The sequence below is a fragment of the Panthera tigris genome, chromosome B4 (genome assembly GCF_018350195.1).
Source record: "Panthera tigris isolate Pti1 chromosome B4, P.tigris_Pti1_mat1.1, whole genome shotgun sequence".
Lineage (NCBI taxonomy): Eukaryota > Metazoa > Chordata > Mammalia > Carnivora > Felidae > Panthera > Panthera tigris.
Genome location: NC_056666.1, coordinates 60294374 through 60311450, shown reverse-complemented (window position 1 = coordinate 60311450; position 17077 = coordinate 60294374). Strand labels below are relative to the sequence as shown.

General features: G+C 39.8%; 1 protein-coding gene and 1 long non-coding RNA gene across 2 annotated transcripts; one reads left to right on the top strand and one right to left on the bottom strand.

Moving 5' to 3' along the window:
* Positions 1–214: 214 nt before the first annotated feature.
* Positions 215–15616, bottom strand: LOC122240319. Its single transcript, XR_006219836.1, has 4 exons — positions 15510–15616; positions 15258–15366; positions 14348–14493; positions 215–595 (listed from the first exon to the last, which is right to left on the bottom strand). It is a non-coding gene; the product is annotated as an uncharacterized LOC122240319 (long non-coding RNA).
* On the top strand, positions 6074–12948 carry MANSC4 (MANSC domain containing 4). The gene is made up of 3 exons (XM_007075646.3): positions 6074–6462; positions 8975–9109; positions 11995–12948. The coding sequence occupies exons 1-3, from the start codon at positions 6234–6236 to the stop codon at positions 12633–12635; spliced, it is 1005 nt and encodes a 334-aa protein (XP_007075708.3). The 5' UTR covers positions 6074–6233; the 3' UTR covers positions 12636–12948.
* Positions 15617–17077: the final 1461 nt, after the last annotated feature.

Sequence of the window (17077 nt, the reverse complement as noted above, 5' to 3'; positions counted from 1 at the left end):
GGGATCCCAGCCCCCAGCCTGCAGCCTCCTCCCACGCCTCGCTTCTCACTTCCGCCCCGCAGGACCCCCGCCGCCCGCCGGACCTGCCGGTGGATCCGGGAGGGCTGGAGGGCTGCGGGCCCGGGCGCCGGGGCTGGGGCCGGGTCCCCGCAGCCTCCCCCGCACGCCGGGCGCAGCGGTGCGAGCCAGGCTCGGACCGGAGGCGAGATGAAGCCGGTCCGCTCTCTCTTCCGCGCTGCTTTACCAGCGGGAAGAGAGAGACAAGAAGGAGAAACAGGCGTGGAAGGAACGGGATGAAAGGAGTCTGGGGTCCCGGGCGTCAAAATGACATCACATCTGGGATCGCCCATCTAGCCCAATCCGGCATAGTGTCCCAGCGGGCTGAGGCCCATAGGCCGTTCCTGCACACGTAGGTGGCACCTAGAGCTGAGTCTTCGCAATGGTCATCGTGTAGGAGCCATCTTGCAGAAAGAAAGTCCAGGCAGATGGCAGCAGGTTCGGCAGAGCTCACTGGGGTGCACAGTGCAGCTGATGAAAAGGGTTGGCAAGCAGAGGAACTTGTATTTGCTGCTGGGGCCCGTTAATCCTCTTTATGCTATCAAAAGAAAGACAGGAGTGCAACTCAAAGGTAGAACACGTGACCTCTTTTAAAATATTTTCTAACCTTGCTTTTCCTATTTCAGTTTGGTTGGGTCGGCCATGACAGAATGCGATCCTTTGGGCAGAAGGTGTGGCCGCTTTTGGTGGCATTGGCCTTCAGAGGTGGTTTTTCTTGCCACCCTCCTACCGTCCCCGTACCCATGCTCCTCACTGTCTGAGGACTGCTTAAGGAAGGGCCACTTCCTCCTTAAGAGAGACCTCTTCTCTCACTTAACATTGCAAAGAAATGAATAGAAAGCTCACCCCAAATAATAAAGACCTCGAGTAACTCGTAAGATATGAATTAATCTTAGAAGGAGGTGAACAGGATACTGTTAGGTAAGCTTTGGGCAGATGGAGGGATAAGGATTGGGAGGGAGCAGAGGGTGTGGCATTCTTATCCCACAAAGAAACCCTTTTTGAAAATTTTCCCAGACCAAGATTCTACTACAATAGTCCTCAACTTGGGAAGAAGATGTGTTTGGGCTTTGTTTTTATTATTGCAAGCTTCATCTGTCTTCTTGAATAACAAGTTGTTAAATAACACCTTCTTCATAAGAACATTTCTGCTTTATGAGACATAAGATATCTCCTACACCTCTCATATTGTATATTAAGAAGGGGGAAGGGTTAAAAACCAGAAAAGAAAGTCATATTGGTAAGGCATGAAATCCTTTTGACACCTTTTGGTTACATTTTTGGTTCTTACTACGTAACTTAGCTGCCTGGGAGTGAGGTGTTTGTCCTCCATCATTCTCTTTATAATACACCATAAATAAGGAACTAAAAATTTAAAAACAGAAAAAAGTTCTAGTACATTATGGCTTCCCTGGGAAAAGTGAAGGAGACAAAGATGAGTCTATGACTTGCCTCATTCATCTCTCTCTCTCTTTAAACTGGGAAAACCTCTAGCTTTTCACCTTGTTTCACCTGGCCTTTGAATCATTACTGATAAAACTCCATTCTCAACCAACTTCTCACACTTCTGTTTTCAATGACGGTGCAGTCAGGACATTCATTCTAAGGCTCTTAGTGGATGAGTGACCATGAATTTAGGAACCTCTTTGGAAACATAAAGTGCCAACTCTGGTTTTAGGTCTTAAACTGGGGAATTTTGCTGGGAGGCACACCCTATATCAAAGAGGCTTGGACTTGGGATTTATTTGTGCCTCCATCCACGACAATGCCAGATTCATTGGGTCAGCCAAGAAGAACAGGCTCTTAGTCTCTTCTCTGTCCCTTTAGAATCTTTCACCAATGATGCTTTTGTTTCCAAACGTCATAGATATGCCTCCGACTGGTATTTTCTTGCCTTTTAAAAACAGACCAAAAAAATCACTATCAAAGAATGATGCGCATTAGAAAGGCAATTCACGCACAGTAATATTATCAGAGTAAGATCAGCTTAGACAGGGAATCTGGGGTGTGAGTCTGACAATACTGGGCACTGGACCTGTAAGCTTTTTTGGCCCTCATATGATAGTAACATCATTTAGAACTGGAAGTGTCTTAAAAGATCAAATAATTTTTATAACTCACACAGTAAGCTTCCTGTTCAGCTAGAAATACCAAGTCAAAGCAATGTAAATTCACTTACAAAAGTTTTAAATATTCTTTCTAAGCCTCATGAAAATATTGCTTATATATAACTGGTGGTGTAATTTTATAGATCTGTTATTGGCTGATCAATGAATAATAAAGACTGGCCTTTATGCTACAATGACTCATTTCAAACACTTTATAACATGATCTGGTCAAATCAAGGATGGTCAAACACAGCTGTTCCTTTATGACCTAGAATGAAAAAAAGATCTAAGTGGAAGATGTTTATCAGAGCGTTGCTTTTAATAATAAAAATTGGAAAACATAATGTGTAATAGTAATAGTAGCTAACATTTACTGAATGCTTATTATATGACAGACACTGTTGTCAGTACTTTTCACAGATTACAATACTATTTTTTATTCTATTATACAGCTGAGAAAGCTCAAGTGCAGAGTAAATTTCGGTACATAGGTAGAATGAAATATACCATAGAGCTGTTACAACTTTGGATGTACATGTAGAGTTTTCTTTAGAAACCCTGAAATACATAATTTTACAGTGGATTTTTTTTTTTTAAGGGGGGAAGGGGCAGACGGAGAGAGAGAATCCTAAGCAGGCTTCACACACAGCTCAGAGCCCAGCACGAGTCTTAGTCTTACAACTGTGAGATCATAACCTGACCGGAAACCAAGAGTCAGACACTTAACTGACTGAGCCAATCAGGCACCCCTACACTGGATTTTTTTTAAAAACAGTTTCTGGAACAGTTTGAATCCATTTATGTAAAATTGTATTCATGTGTCTATTTTTTTTTAATTTTTTTTAACGTTTATTTATTACTGAGAGACAGAGAGAGACAGAGCATGAGCATGGGAGGGGCAGAGAGAGGAGGAGACACAGAATCCGAAGGAGGCTTCAGGCGCTGAGCTGTTAGCACAGAGCCCGACGTGGGGCTTGAACTCACAAACCCAGCGAGATCATGACCTGAGCTGAAGTCAGCAGCCGCTCAAACGACTGAGCCACCCAGGCGCCCCTCATGTGTCTATTTTTTATAGATGTGTCTAGAAGAATGTTAACCAAAATGTTAAGATTGTAAGACCTTGAATAGTGCTTATTTCTTTTTGTACTTTTGTGCATGGTTTGGATTTTTAAAGTGAAATGTATATCAATTTAATGAAAAGTAAAATATTTTAAGAAAAATTGTGTTTTTTAACAAACAAAACTGAAATATTTTCCTTTCATTGAAGCATATGGGACAATGTAAATGAGTTTAAAGCAGCACAGGTCTTCAAAAATGTCTCTATTTAATTCAGATTGAGCATCTTTGTGTAGGCAAAACTTCCATTTTACATCAGTGTTCTCCAGACATCTTAGGAAATCACCTGGGACACTTATGAGACTTCTGGTTCTAGAGCACCTGAATCAGGCTCTTGGAAGAGATTAGTTTTTAACCGAAGAATCCAATTTTTGAGCCCCTCAAGAGCACCGAGTTGGAAATAAGTACAGCATATCACTGCATTGCAGTAGTGTGATGGTTCTGAGTATTTCATAAAATTTGTACAAAGGCTATATAGCAATATTTTATTCAGAGTTGCAGTTGCTTTCTGGTTTCTGCAATTTCATTTCACGTGGACAAGTTTTGAGACTAGACATTTCTGGGCCATTATGGATTTCTCCCTCTGCCCCTGCAGGCCAGTTTCTAGCTCTCCATTTCAAAATACTTGGCTCCAAGAAGTTCTGGGCTTCCAGACTGAATGTTTATGCAATCACCAAAAAAATTATTTTAAAAATTCTAAAGCATGCTTCTATATTGGAACTTATAGATTCTTTCAAATACAACTTTGATCTTCACTTGAACATCATTGGACAGCAAAAGGATTAAACAATTGTGGATTGTTCTATTATCCCTGCAGGATACATGAGAACTTTAAGGAATTATATATCACACGAAAGAAGCATTTAATGTGACTGAAATCCATGGAGGTTAGAAGGTTAGAAAGCTGACTTTCTGGTTTATATCCCCAGGGCATCAACTAATTACAACAGCTATGGAATCTTGTGGGGAAATAGGGAGTGATCTTTTGCTCCTTTGCTGTCCTTTGCTTTGCCATTAAAAAATCTCTCTTCCCTCTCCCCTCGGAACAGATGGAACAGTCTGATCATCTGCATGTAAGCAATTGAAACTTGCTTTCTATGAGAAGTTCAATAGAATAAAGTATTTATCATTTTCAGTGTAGTTTATGTGGCTTATGAAAGATTAGGAGTTAATCCATGATATATAATGTTGGCTTGGGAGAAAGTGACACGTTTTGTTTAAAGTTATTCAGACTTATGAATATTTTCATCTTATTATTGATTCTTAAATTTTATGTTTCTAAAAATCAAAGGATATGTGAGCAGCTATAATTATGAAACAGGTAGAAAGATGGAATTCAAAGAATATTAACATTTTTTCTGTCAAGTACGTGAATGAGTCATTGTGCAAAAGGTATGAAAGAAACCTAGACCACTGGATAGAAAAAGTTTCTTCTTCTTCTTCTTCTTCTTCTTCTTCTTCTTCTTCTTCTCCTTCTCCTTCTCCTTCTCCTTCCCCTTCCCCTTCCCCTTCTTCTTCTTCTTCTTCTTCTTCTTCTTCTTCTTTTTGAAAAGAGCAGAACAGTACATTATGCCAAAAGCTGATTTTCACTTATACTTTGCATAAAAATGGATACACAAAAGCAAGAAGAGTTTTATGCTTTGAACTAATTTGTCATTTTGGACATCATCACAGGATATGGAACCCACAATCTTCACAAAAGTAAGAGGCCATTTTTGCTGCCTTTAGTATCTTTTTGAATGTTTTGGTCTTGCAATTGAAGTAATTTTATTATTTAGACCCGCGTTGGTCTCTGTGCTGACAGCTCAGAGCCTGGAGCCTGCTTCAGATTCTGTGTCTCCCTCTGTCTCTGCTCCTCCCCTGCTCATGCTCTGTCTCTCTCTCTCTCAAAAATAAACATGAAAGAAAGAAAGAAAGAAAGAAAGAAAGAAAGAAAGAAAGAAAGAAAGAAAGAAAGAAAGAAAGAAAGAAAGGAAGAGAAAGAAAGAAAGAAATTTAAAACCATTTCATCATTTCCCGAATACACATTTCTTGGTAACTACTTCTGCTTCAAAGGTACTATGCCTTCATGTATATGCCTCACAAAAAAAGTCTCCTTTATAACATGCAAACACGAATATCAGAAAACAGATTAAACAGTCTCCATTTTGAACTTCTTCACAATTTCCACTGTAATGCTTTTCATTTATGCTTTCTAAAAGAAAGCTTGTGGCTGGACTTTTTTGGTGGGGGTGGGGGGTCAGGAAGAAGCCTAGCTCCAAGAAATGACCAGGATCCACATTCAGTGTTTTCAAAATCACTGTGAAATTAAAATTGGGTTTTTTTTCTTTTTCAGTTTCATTTACTTTCACGTTTTGTTTTGTGCACAAACCAGTGCACAAACTGGTTTTCTAGTGAACCTGAATACTAGAATGTAAATTCAAAGGGAAAAAAAATGACTGAAAAAAAATCTGCAGTCACAGGTTCCTTTAAAGCTATACAGAAGTGCCCTTACAAAAACATGTCTTGTTTCTGGTGAAATGGATCCTTCTTTATCTGACGTCAAGTGACTAAATTATTGTTTTCCTGAGAAAGACTCTTGGCTAGGATTTCCATTTGTCTTTATATTTACTTAGTGAGAGGTGTCTGTGACTATTCACTTTCACAAAACGAAGAAAAGCAGAGGAGAGAATCCACATCTTCAAGAGGCTAAAGGACAGAGTATCGAAATGGCCTGGAAAATGTTCAAAATTAACGTCAGAAAGTCGAATGTTCACCTAGGGCTCAGCCGGGGAGAAACGAAAGAAAAATCAATATGCAGCCAAAGAATGGCTTCATTTTTCTAGAAGGTGACCCTCCAAGAGAGTCCCTCAGCAACAGCCCCCGAGTTCCAGAAACTGTCCAGAAGCCTGATGGTCAGCTTCAGCATCTGTGTGGGACTCAGGCTTCTTGCCCAGTCTTTATACCAGCAAAATGCCTGCGGCAGTGGTGGTAACCAGCGTGACACTGCTCCTGAGCGTGGTGCGGGCCTCTCACTCTCTCTGCTCACCCACCATTTTTTACAGAGACTGCTGGATCCGTCGCTTTCCGGGTCTTCTGATTGACCTGGAGGAGTCTCAGAAGCTGGGAGCTCAGTTCCTGAAGTATTACTCTGAAGGCACTGGCCAGAAATGCAGCAGGAGCTGCTGCCTTAGGAAGGATGGTAAGTATTAATGATACGCCTGTGCAAAAATCAGGAGAAAATTATAAAATGAAGACTAAGTAAGGGCCCCTAGGTAGAGGTTCCAGAGAAAAGATGAACAGGACTAGGGGAGATGAGGGAGAGACAGGGGATGGAAGAGTGCAGGAGAGACTCAGACTGTCTGGGTCAGTGCTGGCTCAGTTTACAAATCTGGTAATGACCCAGAATGCCATGGAAACTATAGGCAACAGAGAATCTTCTTTTCCTCACGAAAGGGCTAAATGAAAATATTTCTTGAGGGTTAACTAACAATATTTCTTAGCCCCAAATATGGCATATTTGATTTCAAAAATATTTATAATTTCCCTTTCAAAGTTCTTTCAGTGATATAGGTATTTCAAGATTTCGAAATGTGCTTGCTGTATTGACTAAATGTGGGCTGCACTGAATAGGAATTTAGATTGTGATCAATGTTTTGAAAGACATAGGCAGATATATGTCAAATAGCAAAAAGAAAGAAAAACGCATTTTCAAAATAATCTGATTTTTTTTTTTCTTGGTCTGAAATCCAGAATCAGGGTTAAACATCATCCATGTAATACGATCAAGGTTTACAATTAGGAAAACATTTCATTATTACAGAATTTCAAGTTATAATTGTCTAAAGACTTCTTCCATTTGTTTTTCATTTTCCCAAGATTTTAAAGTTACTTGGAAAGAAACAGCAAAAGCAACACAACACTTGAAAATAATTCTCTTGGTTATTCCACAGTTTCTTTCCATGGTTTGACACCGACTTATTAATTGCCAATGCTTCCTATCCAAGTATGCATGTAAGATTTTTGGGATGCAGACTGAATCTACTAGAAGGGTATAAACCGACCACAGTGTGAGAAGCTGTCCCAGGCTAAGCCCTCAAAAGATAATCAGGCACAGAAGAGAACAATTAATTTATTAAAGGGAAATATTTATGAGAAGGTTGCCATTTCAGATTTTCACCTTAGAGATGCTTCTGATCCCAAAAGACTTGAGGGAAGGTAGGCTAGGGGGGATACGTTTCAGCATTTCCCCATGGCATCAGTTTACCTGACTGTCCACCACAGGGAAACTTTGTCTTCTGGACTTCCAGGGATACCATAAGCATCCAGTAGAATTCCATGATTTTAGAGCCTCTGTAGCTTCCAAGTTGTGGTTTTCTTCCTCCAGAAGAAAGGGCACGAACACACGTCTCTCTTTTTCGCCGGGAGCCAGAACTTTAAAAAGCCACAGTCGGGCAATAGCTAACCTGCTCGGAGATGAAACTCTGAGGTGTACACGAAGAGGAATAGAAAACATCTTTCAAAATTATTCTCTATGGCATCAGCTACTTGCTCATCAGAAATTTAGATGTCTAAATTTAAATGTATTTTAGTCCTTCCCCTTGAACTTGACAGCACAGTCTTTGGGGGATGTATTTGTCATCTGTAATGGATTAGCAAGGTATTATTAATTGAATTCTGTCCTATTCTTTTTCCTTCTGAAAAACGAAAGAGTGCAGAAACGTGAGATGTCCTGGAAGCAATGGGGGAGATACAACTGCCCACAGTTAACCTTACACAGAAGCAGCAGTTCCACCACAGCCTTAGGCATAGTCTGAGGTCTGATAATTGCATGCTACTCCTCTGTAATCTTCTTTTATTAAAAAAGTTGATACCATTGGCCAATGGATGTTTCCCAGCACATGGTTCCTACTCACTGCAGCAGGAGGGAAATCTGTGTTGCCCTCTCAGGAGAACAGACTGAAGACTGGCACTCCACAAATCCAACTTAAGGTTTTCCAGAAATAGTATGATACGTTGTAAGGAGCAAACTTACTTAGTAAAGGGAAGACAGCATGAGTCAGTGATGTACCCCTACTCAGTAGAATTCCAAACCCTAACATCCCTGATGGTCGACTCTCATCCTCTTTAAATGACACTGAATAGGCTTTTCATTGGATGTGATTTGCAACATGGGATTAGTGCTCCCCTTTAATCAAGGTCAGGGTCGTGTTCACCTGACCTGCTGTCTTTCCACCATCGGGCCTCTCCCAGTAATGCTGTTTTTGCCTTCCCACTACTCCCTCTTTTGTTACAACATTTGTCACTTTATTTTCTTATTTCTTTCTCTGGTGAACTCCAGTACCTTAGCATTCTGAGACAGCAACACATCTAGAAATCTGATATGTATAAATCTCCAGAGGTTTCTGTAGCCAACTGATCTTTTCATGAACATAAAATACTGGGATTGGGAAATGATTCTGGGTGACCCTATGTGGAATGGAATGTGTGAAAGATGAGAGAAAATTAGTGTATAGTTTTTTTAAAAAGGCATTTTCTGTATTCATACAGTTACTATAGTTCACAGTGTTCTATGAAATATCTGAACGTAGCCTTGCAATGTATTGCTTGCTGTTAATCCAATGTTCTTGAAAGAAATGTAAGTTACTCAGAGCTCATCAAGCTGGTAGAAACCAAGACCATCTGCAGACGCACTTGGCCTGTTTTCCTTTCAGTTTCCTGTAACGTGGCTGTCTTCTACCATGATCCTATTCACGACAATGTCAACTGCCTCCATATTCACTGCCCAACATTGGAGAGCTGTGTATTAGAGCCTGGAACCAGTGCCATTTTATACAACATAACAGAAGGTAATGATTTATGTATTTTTTTTTTTGTATTTTGAAGAATATTGACAATATTATAGTAGAGACATATAACCTAAAAGCTACTGTTAATAACAATGTGTGAATCCCTGAATTGTTATATCCCAGGGATTTCTATCTGGAAAGGCTTTGGGCATCCAGGGAAGAAAACTAGAAGGATATTCCCTTTAGTTTGGCATGTTCAGCAATGATGAGCTCATTCCAGATGATCACAAATCATACATGATTGAAGAAGAGCTTAAGCATTACATTTATTCCAGGGGCCCCTAGCAAGGGACAAAATGGGCATTTCAACTGCAGTGGCTAAGGATGATACTAGGAAATAAAGAAAATTGCTTAATGGCAATTTTGAGGTCCACTGACACCACATACAAGGATTCTACAGAAATGGATGTCAAGGACAGGGAAATGTACTTACTAACATATGTTAGCATACCAATGGTCCCAAGATAACCAGTATATTTTATTTTAGAAAAATACCCATTTAAGTGTCCCTTGCTCATGTATATAATCTCAGGGCACAAATTGGTGAAGATGAAAGGATCAATTTTTGTCATCAAAATACAAAGAAGATCAGTTTTGTCATCAATTTGTACTTAGTGAAAACCTAATGCTTCAGGCTGTGCGCAACATTGCAAAAGATTGCAGCCATATCTCTGCCCTCGAGTTCCTTACAATCTAGCTGATGTGACAAGTCTCACAATTAGTGTAAAAAGTGGAATTGCATTAAAAAACGTGTGATACTTCCCCAAGTACAAGCACCCAAAAGGAGACTAAAGAAAGCTAAATTCAGGGGCGCCTGGGTGGCTTGGTCGGTTGGGCGTCCGACTTCGGCTCAGGTCATGATCTCACAGTCTGTGAGTTCGAGCCCCGCGTCGGGTTCTGTGCTGACAGCTCAGAGCCTGGAGCCTGTTTCAGATTCTGTGTCTCCCTCTCTCTCTGCCCCTCCCCTGTTCATGCTCTGTCTCTCTCTGTCTCAAAAATAAATAAATGTTAAAAAAATTAAAAAAAAAAAAAAAGCAAGCTAAATTCAGGGGCAACTTCATGGAAGAGGCCAGGCAGAGGCAAGATAAGGAGTTCAGCATCCCACCATGGAGAAAACAGGTCTAGCTACAAAAGGGGCACATTTGGAGTTGCAATAAAAATATGGGTAAGATAGGGTAGGCCAGGTAATAAAAAAAGGGCTTTGGACAGAGTAGAGTTTTGGTTTGACTTTGACAGCAATAGTGAACCAGCAAAGGTATTTAGTGAGCAAGTGCCATCATGAAAGTGACGAGTCTGGCTGTCTTTAGTCTCAGAAAATTACATGTAGGATGCAAGTTAGAAAATCTAGTCAGGGAGGCATGAGATCTGGAGAAGGCGATCATAACTGCGACAAAGAGGAGGGATGATTACTAGAACATTGGGAGGGAACTGGATAGGGTGTAGTTACTTTTTGGATGAAGGAAAAGAAGAGAGGAGTCAAAAATTGCTCTGCAGTACAAACAGATTCCAGCATGGGTGATGAAGATTCATGATGCCACCGAATGAGACAAAGAACCAGACGAAACGACTTTGGCTCTGGGAATGTTCAGTGATGACATGAGATGTCTAGGTGGAACCCTTCAGTAGAGCACAGGAGAAATGAGACCAGAGACCAAGAAAGAGGAAGTAACTGGTGATGTGGATTTCAGTGCCACCGATGTAGTGGTGACAGTTGATGAAGACGTGTGTGTGTGTGTGGTGAGATGAAGAGAAAGTTCAAGAGAAGACAAAGGACTGAAGATTGTGGAAAGTACACAACAAGTTAGGACCAAGAAAAGAACCAGCAAAAGAAAGAAAAAATGAGAGGCGGGCAGCCTGAGGTAAAGTACCAAGAGAGTCTGTGCTCCAGGGAGTCACGGGAGGAGAATTTTAAGGAACAGATGGCCAGCAGCATCGAGGATAAGAGCCTGCCAAAGCAATGAGACTGATCAGGAAATATAGAAAGTACTGATTACCTCAGAAGCATAATTCTGACAGAATAGTGAGGAAGGAACAAGACGACAGAAGGCAAAAACCAAAGAAAGGAAATGGATGTTAGTATGTCCAGAGGGAGAGAGACAGAAACTGACTGACAGCAGGGACAACTGGAAGGCTGTTGAGAGGGGCTCCCCACCCCCCCACCCCCCGCCCCACCCCGCTTTACACATGGAGCAACGTTTGTGCATATTTGAAGTCAGAGGGAAAAGAGCTCCTTTACAAGGAGAAAATACTGAAGACAAAGTCAGGACCCTCAGGAACTGAGAAGGGATGAGACTGAGGGCTTTGCTCATGAATTCTGACACAGTTACACTTCTTAGGCCCTATTTTTTAAAACTTTATTTGGAATTTTTTTATGGTTTATTTTATATTTGAGAGAGAGAGATTTGAGAGAGAGAGAGCGAGCGAGAGCAGGGGAGGGCCAGAGAGATGGAGACAGAATCCGAAGCAGGCTCCAGGCTCTGAGCTGTCAGCACAGAGCCCAATGCGGGGCTCGAACTCACGAGCACTGAGCCAAAGTCAGATGCTTAACAGACTGAGCCACCCAGGTGCCCCTTAAAATTTTATTTTAAAATGCTATATATCTCCAATGGCTACTGTTTTTTGCCATTCTTGTACTAACACTGTCTATTGTTACCCAAATGCCCAGGCAGACGCGAAGAATCCTCCATGAGCTAACCAAACTTGTTCATAACAGAAAGTGTCCTAGAAAGTTTAGATAAATTCAGATGTGGCCAGTATGTTTCCGAGGCCTTCCGAAATATGCAAGAGTAGAACTTGAAGTTAAGCTCAGTTCACCAACTCAGTGGCAAATCCAAGACTTCTCTAAGTCTTCTTACTTATAATAAGACTTCTTATTTGTCTTTCAGGTATAGATCCAGATTTGCTGGTTTTTGAACAGTCACCTCCCGCATATCTAAATACCCGTTCTTCATCTAACACAGGGGACAGACTAAGGATTCTAAAAGCTGCAAATTTAGGTAAACAACAAAGCACCATGATAAACCCAAAGCTACCATCAGTAGAGGCACCATCATCAAGCACACATCGAGATTTGGTTGTAAACACAAACAAGACCAGGTCTTCCAGGGAATTAACCACAGATTCTTGGGCAAGCTTCATTTCCCTGAATGACTCCATTACCACAGAGGTAAATATGGTGTCACACAGTACTGATTTCATCAACAATCCAGATAACAAGACCGTTTCTCCTTTCTTTATGCCAGTAGACACAAAACTTTTTCATAGGCCTATTCCATCCAGACTCAACAGTAGCAAACAATTACTGAACAAAACCAAGGGGTACAACAGCAGAAACCACACATCTGAGAATGAAGACGTGACACCTGATGGGGCATCTGTGACTCCAAATATGTGGCTGGCTCCAGTGGCCCTCTGTACCTCTGTCATCTTTCTTTGCTGTTGTATAATCATCCTGGCATCTGGATGCTGTAGAAAGCAGAGCCAGTGTAAACCAGGACAGAGAAACGTCAGGATCCAGGCAAATTAAAAAATAATAATAATAATAACACTCTGAAGGAGAACTCTTAATAGTAAAAGTTACAGGGAGATTGTAAGCTTTCAAGAGTATCATTTTTATTTTCCGTAAGACAAGGGCAGTTTGGTTAAAAAAAAACAAAAAACAATTGCACAGGATGCCCACTCCTACCAATCTCTAAAAAAAGGCCAATGGTTGATAAACTTAACTGCTTTTTAAATTATTTCCATTTTTTGAAGTGTACCTTTTGCCAAAGTTCCAAAATTCTGATCCCTGCAGTTATTCAGCACTGCATGAGAGATATGGTTCTAAGTGCTATGCATGTATTCACTCATTGATTTCTTATAACTTTGTGAGTTAGGTATGCTTTTTTTAACCATTATAGTATTATCGTCACATTTTACAGATGAGGAAAATGAGAAGAGAGGCTAACTATCCTGCCTAAAGTCACACACCTAGTAAGTAGTGAAGCCAGGACCTAAAAGACAATCTGATTCAAAAGTTCATGCTTGAAATCACTCTCAGACTAAAAGCCTCCATTTCCCCAAAGTGCATGGAAAAAAGATACAGAGAGGAGAATATCATATATGTCTACTGTCAGGGTCAAATTAGTGTCATCTATGTTAATAAAATCTTATAGTGGTTTGAACAGAAGAGCATTATTATTAGTTACTAGCCCATGTGCAAATGCTTCCTATTTTTATATAGGAAGGATTTACTGTTCAATTGATTAATTCTTTTTAATCCTAATTCATCTTCATTTTCTGAAGCTGACATGCCTTTAAATAACCTTGGTACTGGAATCTTTGAGTTTTGTGTTGATCTCTGTTGAATAAAGCACGGGAGTTTTAGTTTACATCCCTCACTTGTTTCTTATACATTGTTTCCCCAGGTACAAATATTAGCTGTAGATATTTCAGCTCTGTCCAAATTTTACACCTGATTTACCTCCCTAAATCTGACATTTAGACTCCTAAGTGCAGACACCTTTAATCCAAGTCTCCACTGATTTTAAACTTTAGGTCCTTAATCTCATTCCTGAAATTCTTCTTAAATGTGAGGACAGATATTAAGATAGCCAATAAGCATGAAGAATAGATAAGAGGAAATCCTATTATAGGATTAATAAAATAGTAGTTCTCTCTTCTGTTAAAACAAATTGTCCAGTGGCTTAAGAGGTGATTCTGTTTCTTTTTCTTGTTGATACTGTGTGTGGTGGTGTGTGTGTGTTTGGGGGGGGGAGGGGATGTCTATTTCTTTTTTAATGTAAAAAAAGAAATATACAAAATCTCTACCAGTGGCATATTAGCCACAAATAAAAGTCTGAAAAGAAAAAAAAAAAACTCTGAAAAAAGTCTGGAAAAAAATTCACCAATTTATCCTTACTCGCTAGTCATGAAATTAAATATCATAACTTTCATCAATTTCATTCCTAATTCATTAGGAAAAAGTCCTATACTATGTAGGGAGGATATAAAGATTTAAATTATCCTTAAATTATATTTAAATAAATAATTCAAGATGCAGTCTTTAAATCTTATTTGTACATACAATCTTGTAAAAGGTTAGTTTTTTAAAAAATATATACAAGTTGTTTAAAGGTTTCCTGAAAAACTAGGGCTGCTAGAAAAAGTTTTTTCTTCCTAGAGATTTCTCAGAATTGGCTCATTCTCCAAAATTGATAGTTTTATAGAAATGACCATCATTTGAGAAAACATATTTACCTTTGTAAGAAAACAAACTCACACTCCTCTTCCTCAGCCACTACCTTTGACCATGAGATAAACTGAGTAAATTTAGACCACAGATGTTACCAGCACCAGAGTCAGCCAGGAAGCAAAAACTGGCAGGCCTAGAAACCATGTCCTTCCTGGAAGCCAAAAGGACCAAAGAGAACATGTGAATAGAATTTAAACCTTTCTTAAGAAACAAAGATTCTCAAGGTCCAGTTAACCACCAAGGCCAAGATTGTTACACTCAATTGCAAAGTAACCATGATACTGAAATCTTTCCAACATTGTAACGAGCCAGACCTCTTTTAAAAAAGTCTGTAATTGTCTAGGATCATGAAATACTTACCAATGTTAGGAGGAATGTATGCAAAGAAAGAACTAACACATGCTACAATTAAGAAAACAGATTTGTCCTATTTCTTAGTTGCCTATGTGTTTAAGCAACTTCTAAGTTATGTAACTTTTAAGAGTTTGAAGTCAGCTGTGACTATCAATGTAGCAAATATCCCCTAGACTCTTCATTATAAGGATAAATATGTTCATGTTCATTGTATATATTGGATCAATTAAAGGAACAAAGATCTGATTAATGACAAACAGTGCTGTTTAATTATTGCTAATATTACAATGACAACAACTAGTTTCCTTTTGAGGCAGCTTTGTGTTAATGTTATAGCTCCAAGATTTCACCATTAGGCGTCAAGGCTACATTACAGCTTGTGTTCAGGTCAGTTGCCTTTAGATAGCCAAGCTGCAAAGGCTTAGAAGGTACAGTGCTCTACAAGATACCAACTTCTCTACAAGATAAGTTTGGAGGGGGGAGGTCTGTCTTAAAACCACACTCAGGTTTGATAATTCAATAGAATAATTCACAGAACTCAAGGAGAGTTGTTATACTCACGGTTATGGTTACAGGGAAAGGATACGGATTAAAATCAGCCAAGGGAAGCAACACATAGGATGAAGTCCTGGAGGGTTCCAAAGTCACAGCTTCTCTGTGTCCTCTCCCCCTAGAGGCAAGATGGCATTACTTTCCCTGTACCAGTGTGTGACACTATGCCTAGACAGAGTATTGCCAGCCAGGGAAACCTGCGTAAGGTTCAGTGTTCAAATATTTTATAGGGGCACTATTACCGTGGGCATGATTGATTACCTGGGTGGTTGATCTCAGCTGCCAAGTGGCCTGATCCCAGGTGACTCAATGCCCCTCGCTCTAAATCGTGTGGTTTCTCTGGCATGGCTAAGACTGTCAGGTGTGGTCAGCCCCACCCTGAAATCCATTGTGACTAGCTCTCACCCAAAATAGAGATACTCCTATGAGGTATGACCTAGATTACCTTTCAGAAGCTGTAGGCAAAGGCCATACCTCTTAGGGCCAGGTCAAATTCTTTATTACACGTCATTACTTCCTCTCCTTTCATCTGCACCATATTATTACTACAGCACAGATGACCCTCATCTACCACCTTGTTACATGTTCCCAAATGATCATTTCTCCTCCACCTGTTTTCAAAATGTTTCCTTCTTCAATCCTGTTTCTGCATCTGAATTTTCCTAAGCTCTATGAATCTCTAAGAAAGAGAACATTTCAATACATTTAATGTATGCTTTAAACATGATCTAAAAGTTGTGTTATCTACCTTGCTTTTCATTTACTATTTCCATACAGTGGATTAGAACATCTCTCTCCTTTTTGCCCTCAACGTCATATTGTTGTCCTTAATAACCTACAGATTCTTGGCCTTCATAAGAAATCATACCTTCATTTCACAGAAATCTTTTGGGTAATTGTTTTGAAATTCTTTTTGGCTTTATTCTGTTAGGCAAAGTAAGTCTTAGACAAATATCAAACCGAGTAATTCCTTTACTTTAACTTGATCACTTACTGACAACTTTGGAAGTGGTAAGAAATAATAGATATACTTAAGAATACTGAATTGACAGCCAAATTGAAAGGAATGTTTCTTAGAGCAGTTCTTATTTTGTCATTTACTCCAATTAATTTCAAGGTCCTTACACATCTCTTTTCTGAGCTGTAGAAGTTCTTATTGGGGAATCTACAGAGAGGTGGATACCAGTTAATCTCCATTTCTACTTTTCTGCAAGCTAGGGTGTGGAGAAATGAGCCCCAGAAAATAGAAAATTGGATGCTAAGCAGAGACGAATTAACATAAAGTGAGCCCAAAAGAGAGGAATGGAGCAAAATTTTTAGGCTAGAAAACATTTTGAAGGACCTTTCTAATCAGAATTGGCATCTGTGAAAAATGCATTGTGTAGACAGCAGTTACGTGTTAAAAAAAAAAAAAAAAAAAAAAAAAGCACTGCACTATATTCAAGGGACTGCGTTCTAGGCCCAGCTTCCCAAATAACCCAAATCATTACCGCTGACCCTGACTTATGACTCACCTTATGATTTCTCTACTTTACATACCATGGTGTGAAAGCAACAATGCATCCTGTAGAAACCATTCCTCAAATCTTGAATTTTCAGTTTTGTGATGCTGGGCAGTGGCGGCCACAGTGCCTCTTTAGCCACGTGACCACGAGGGAAACAACTGGTACACTGACAACCATTCTGTACCCGTACAACTAGTCTGCTTTTCACTTTCAACATACAGTATTCAATAAATTACACTAGACAGTCCGCACTTCAGTATAAAATAGGCTTTGTGTTAGATGACTTTGCCCAACTGCAGGCTAATGTTAAGTGCTCTGGGCTAT

What these genes read in the sequence shown, in the direction of transcription:
- MANSC4 (XM_007075646.3), top strand. Translation starts at nt 6,234, where the DNA reads ATGCCTGCGGCAGTGGTGGTAACCAGCGTGACACTGCTCCTGAGCGTG. An exon ending in CTGCTGCCTTAGGAAGGATG is followed by an intron (nt 6,463 to 8,974) that starts GTAAGTATTAAT and finishes TTTTCCTTTCAG; the next exon opens with TTTCCTGTAACGTGGCTGTC. An exon ending in TTTATACAACATAACAGAAG is followed by an intron (nt 9,110 to 11,994) that starts GTAATGATTTAT and finishes TTTGTCTTTCAG; the next exon opens with GTATAGATCCAGATTTGCTG.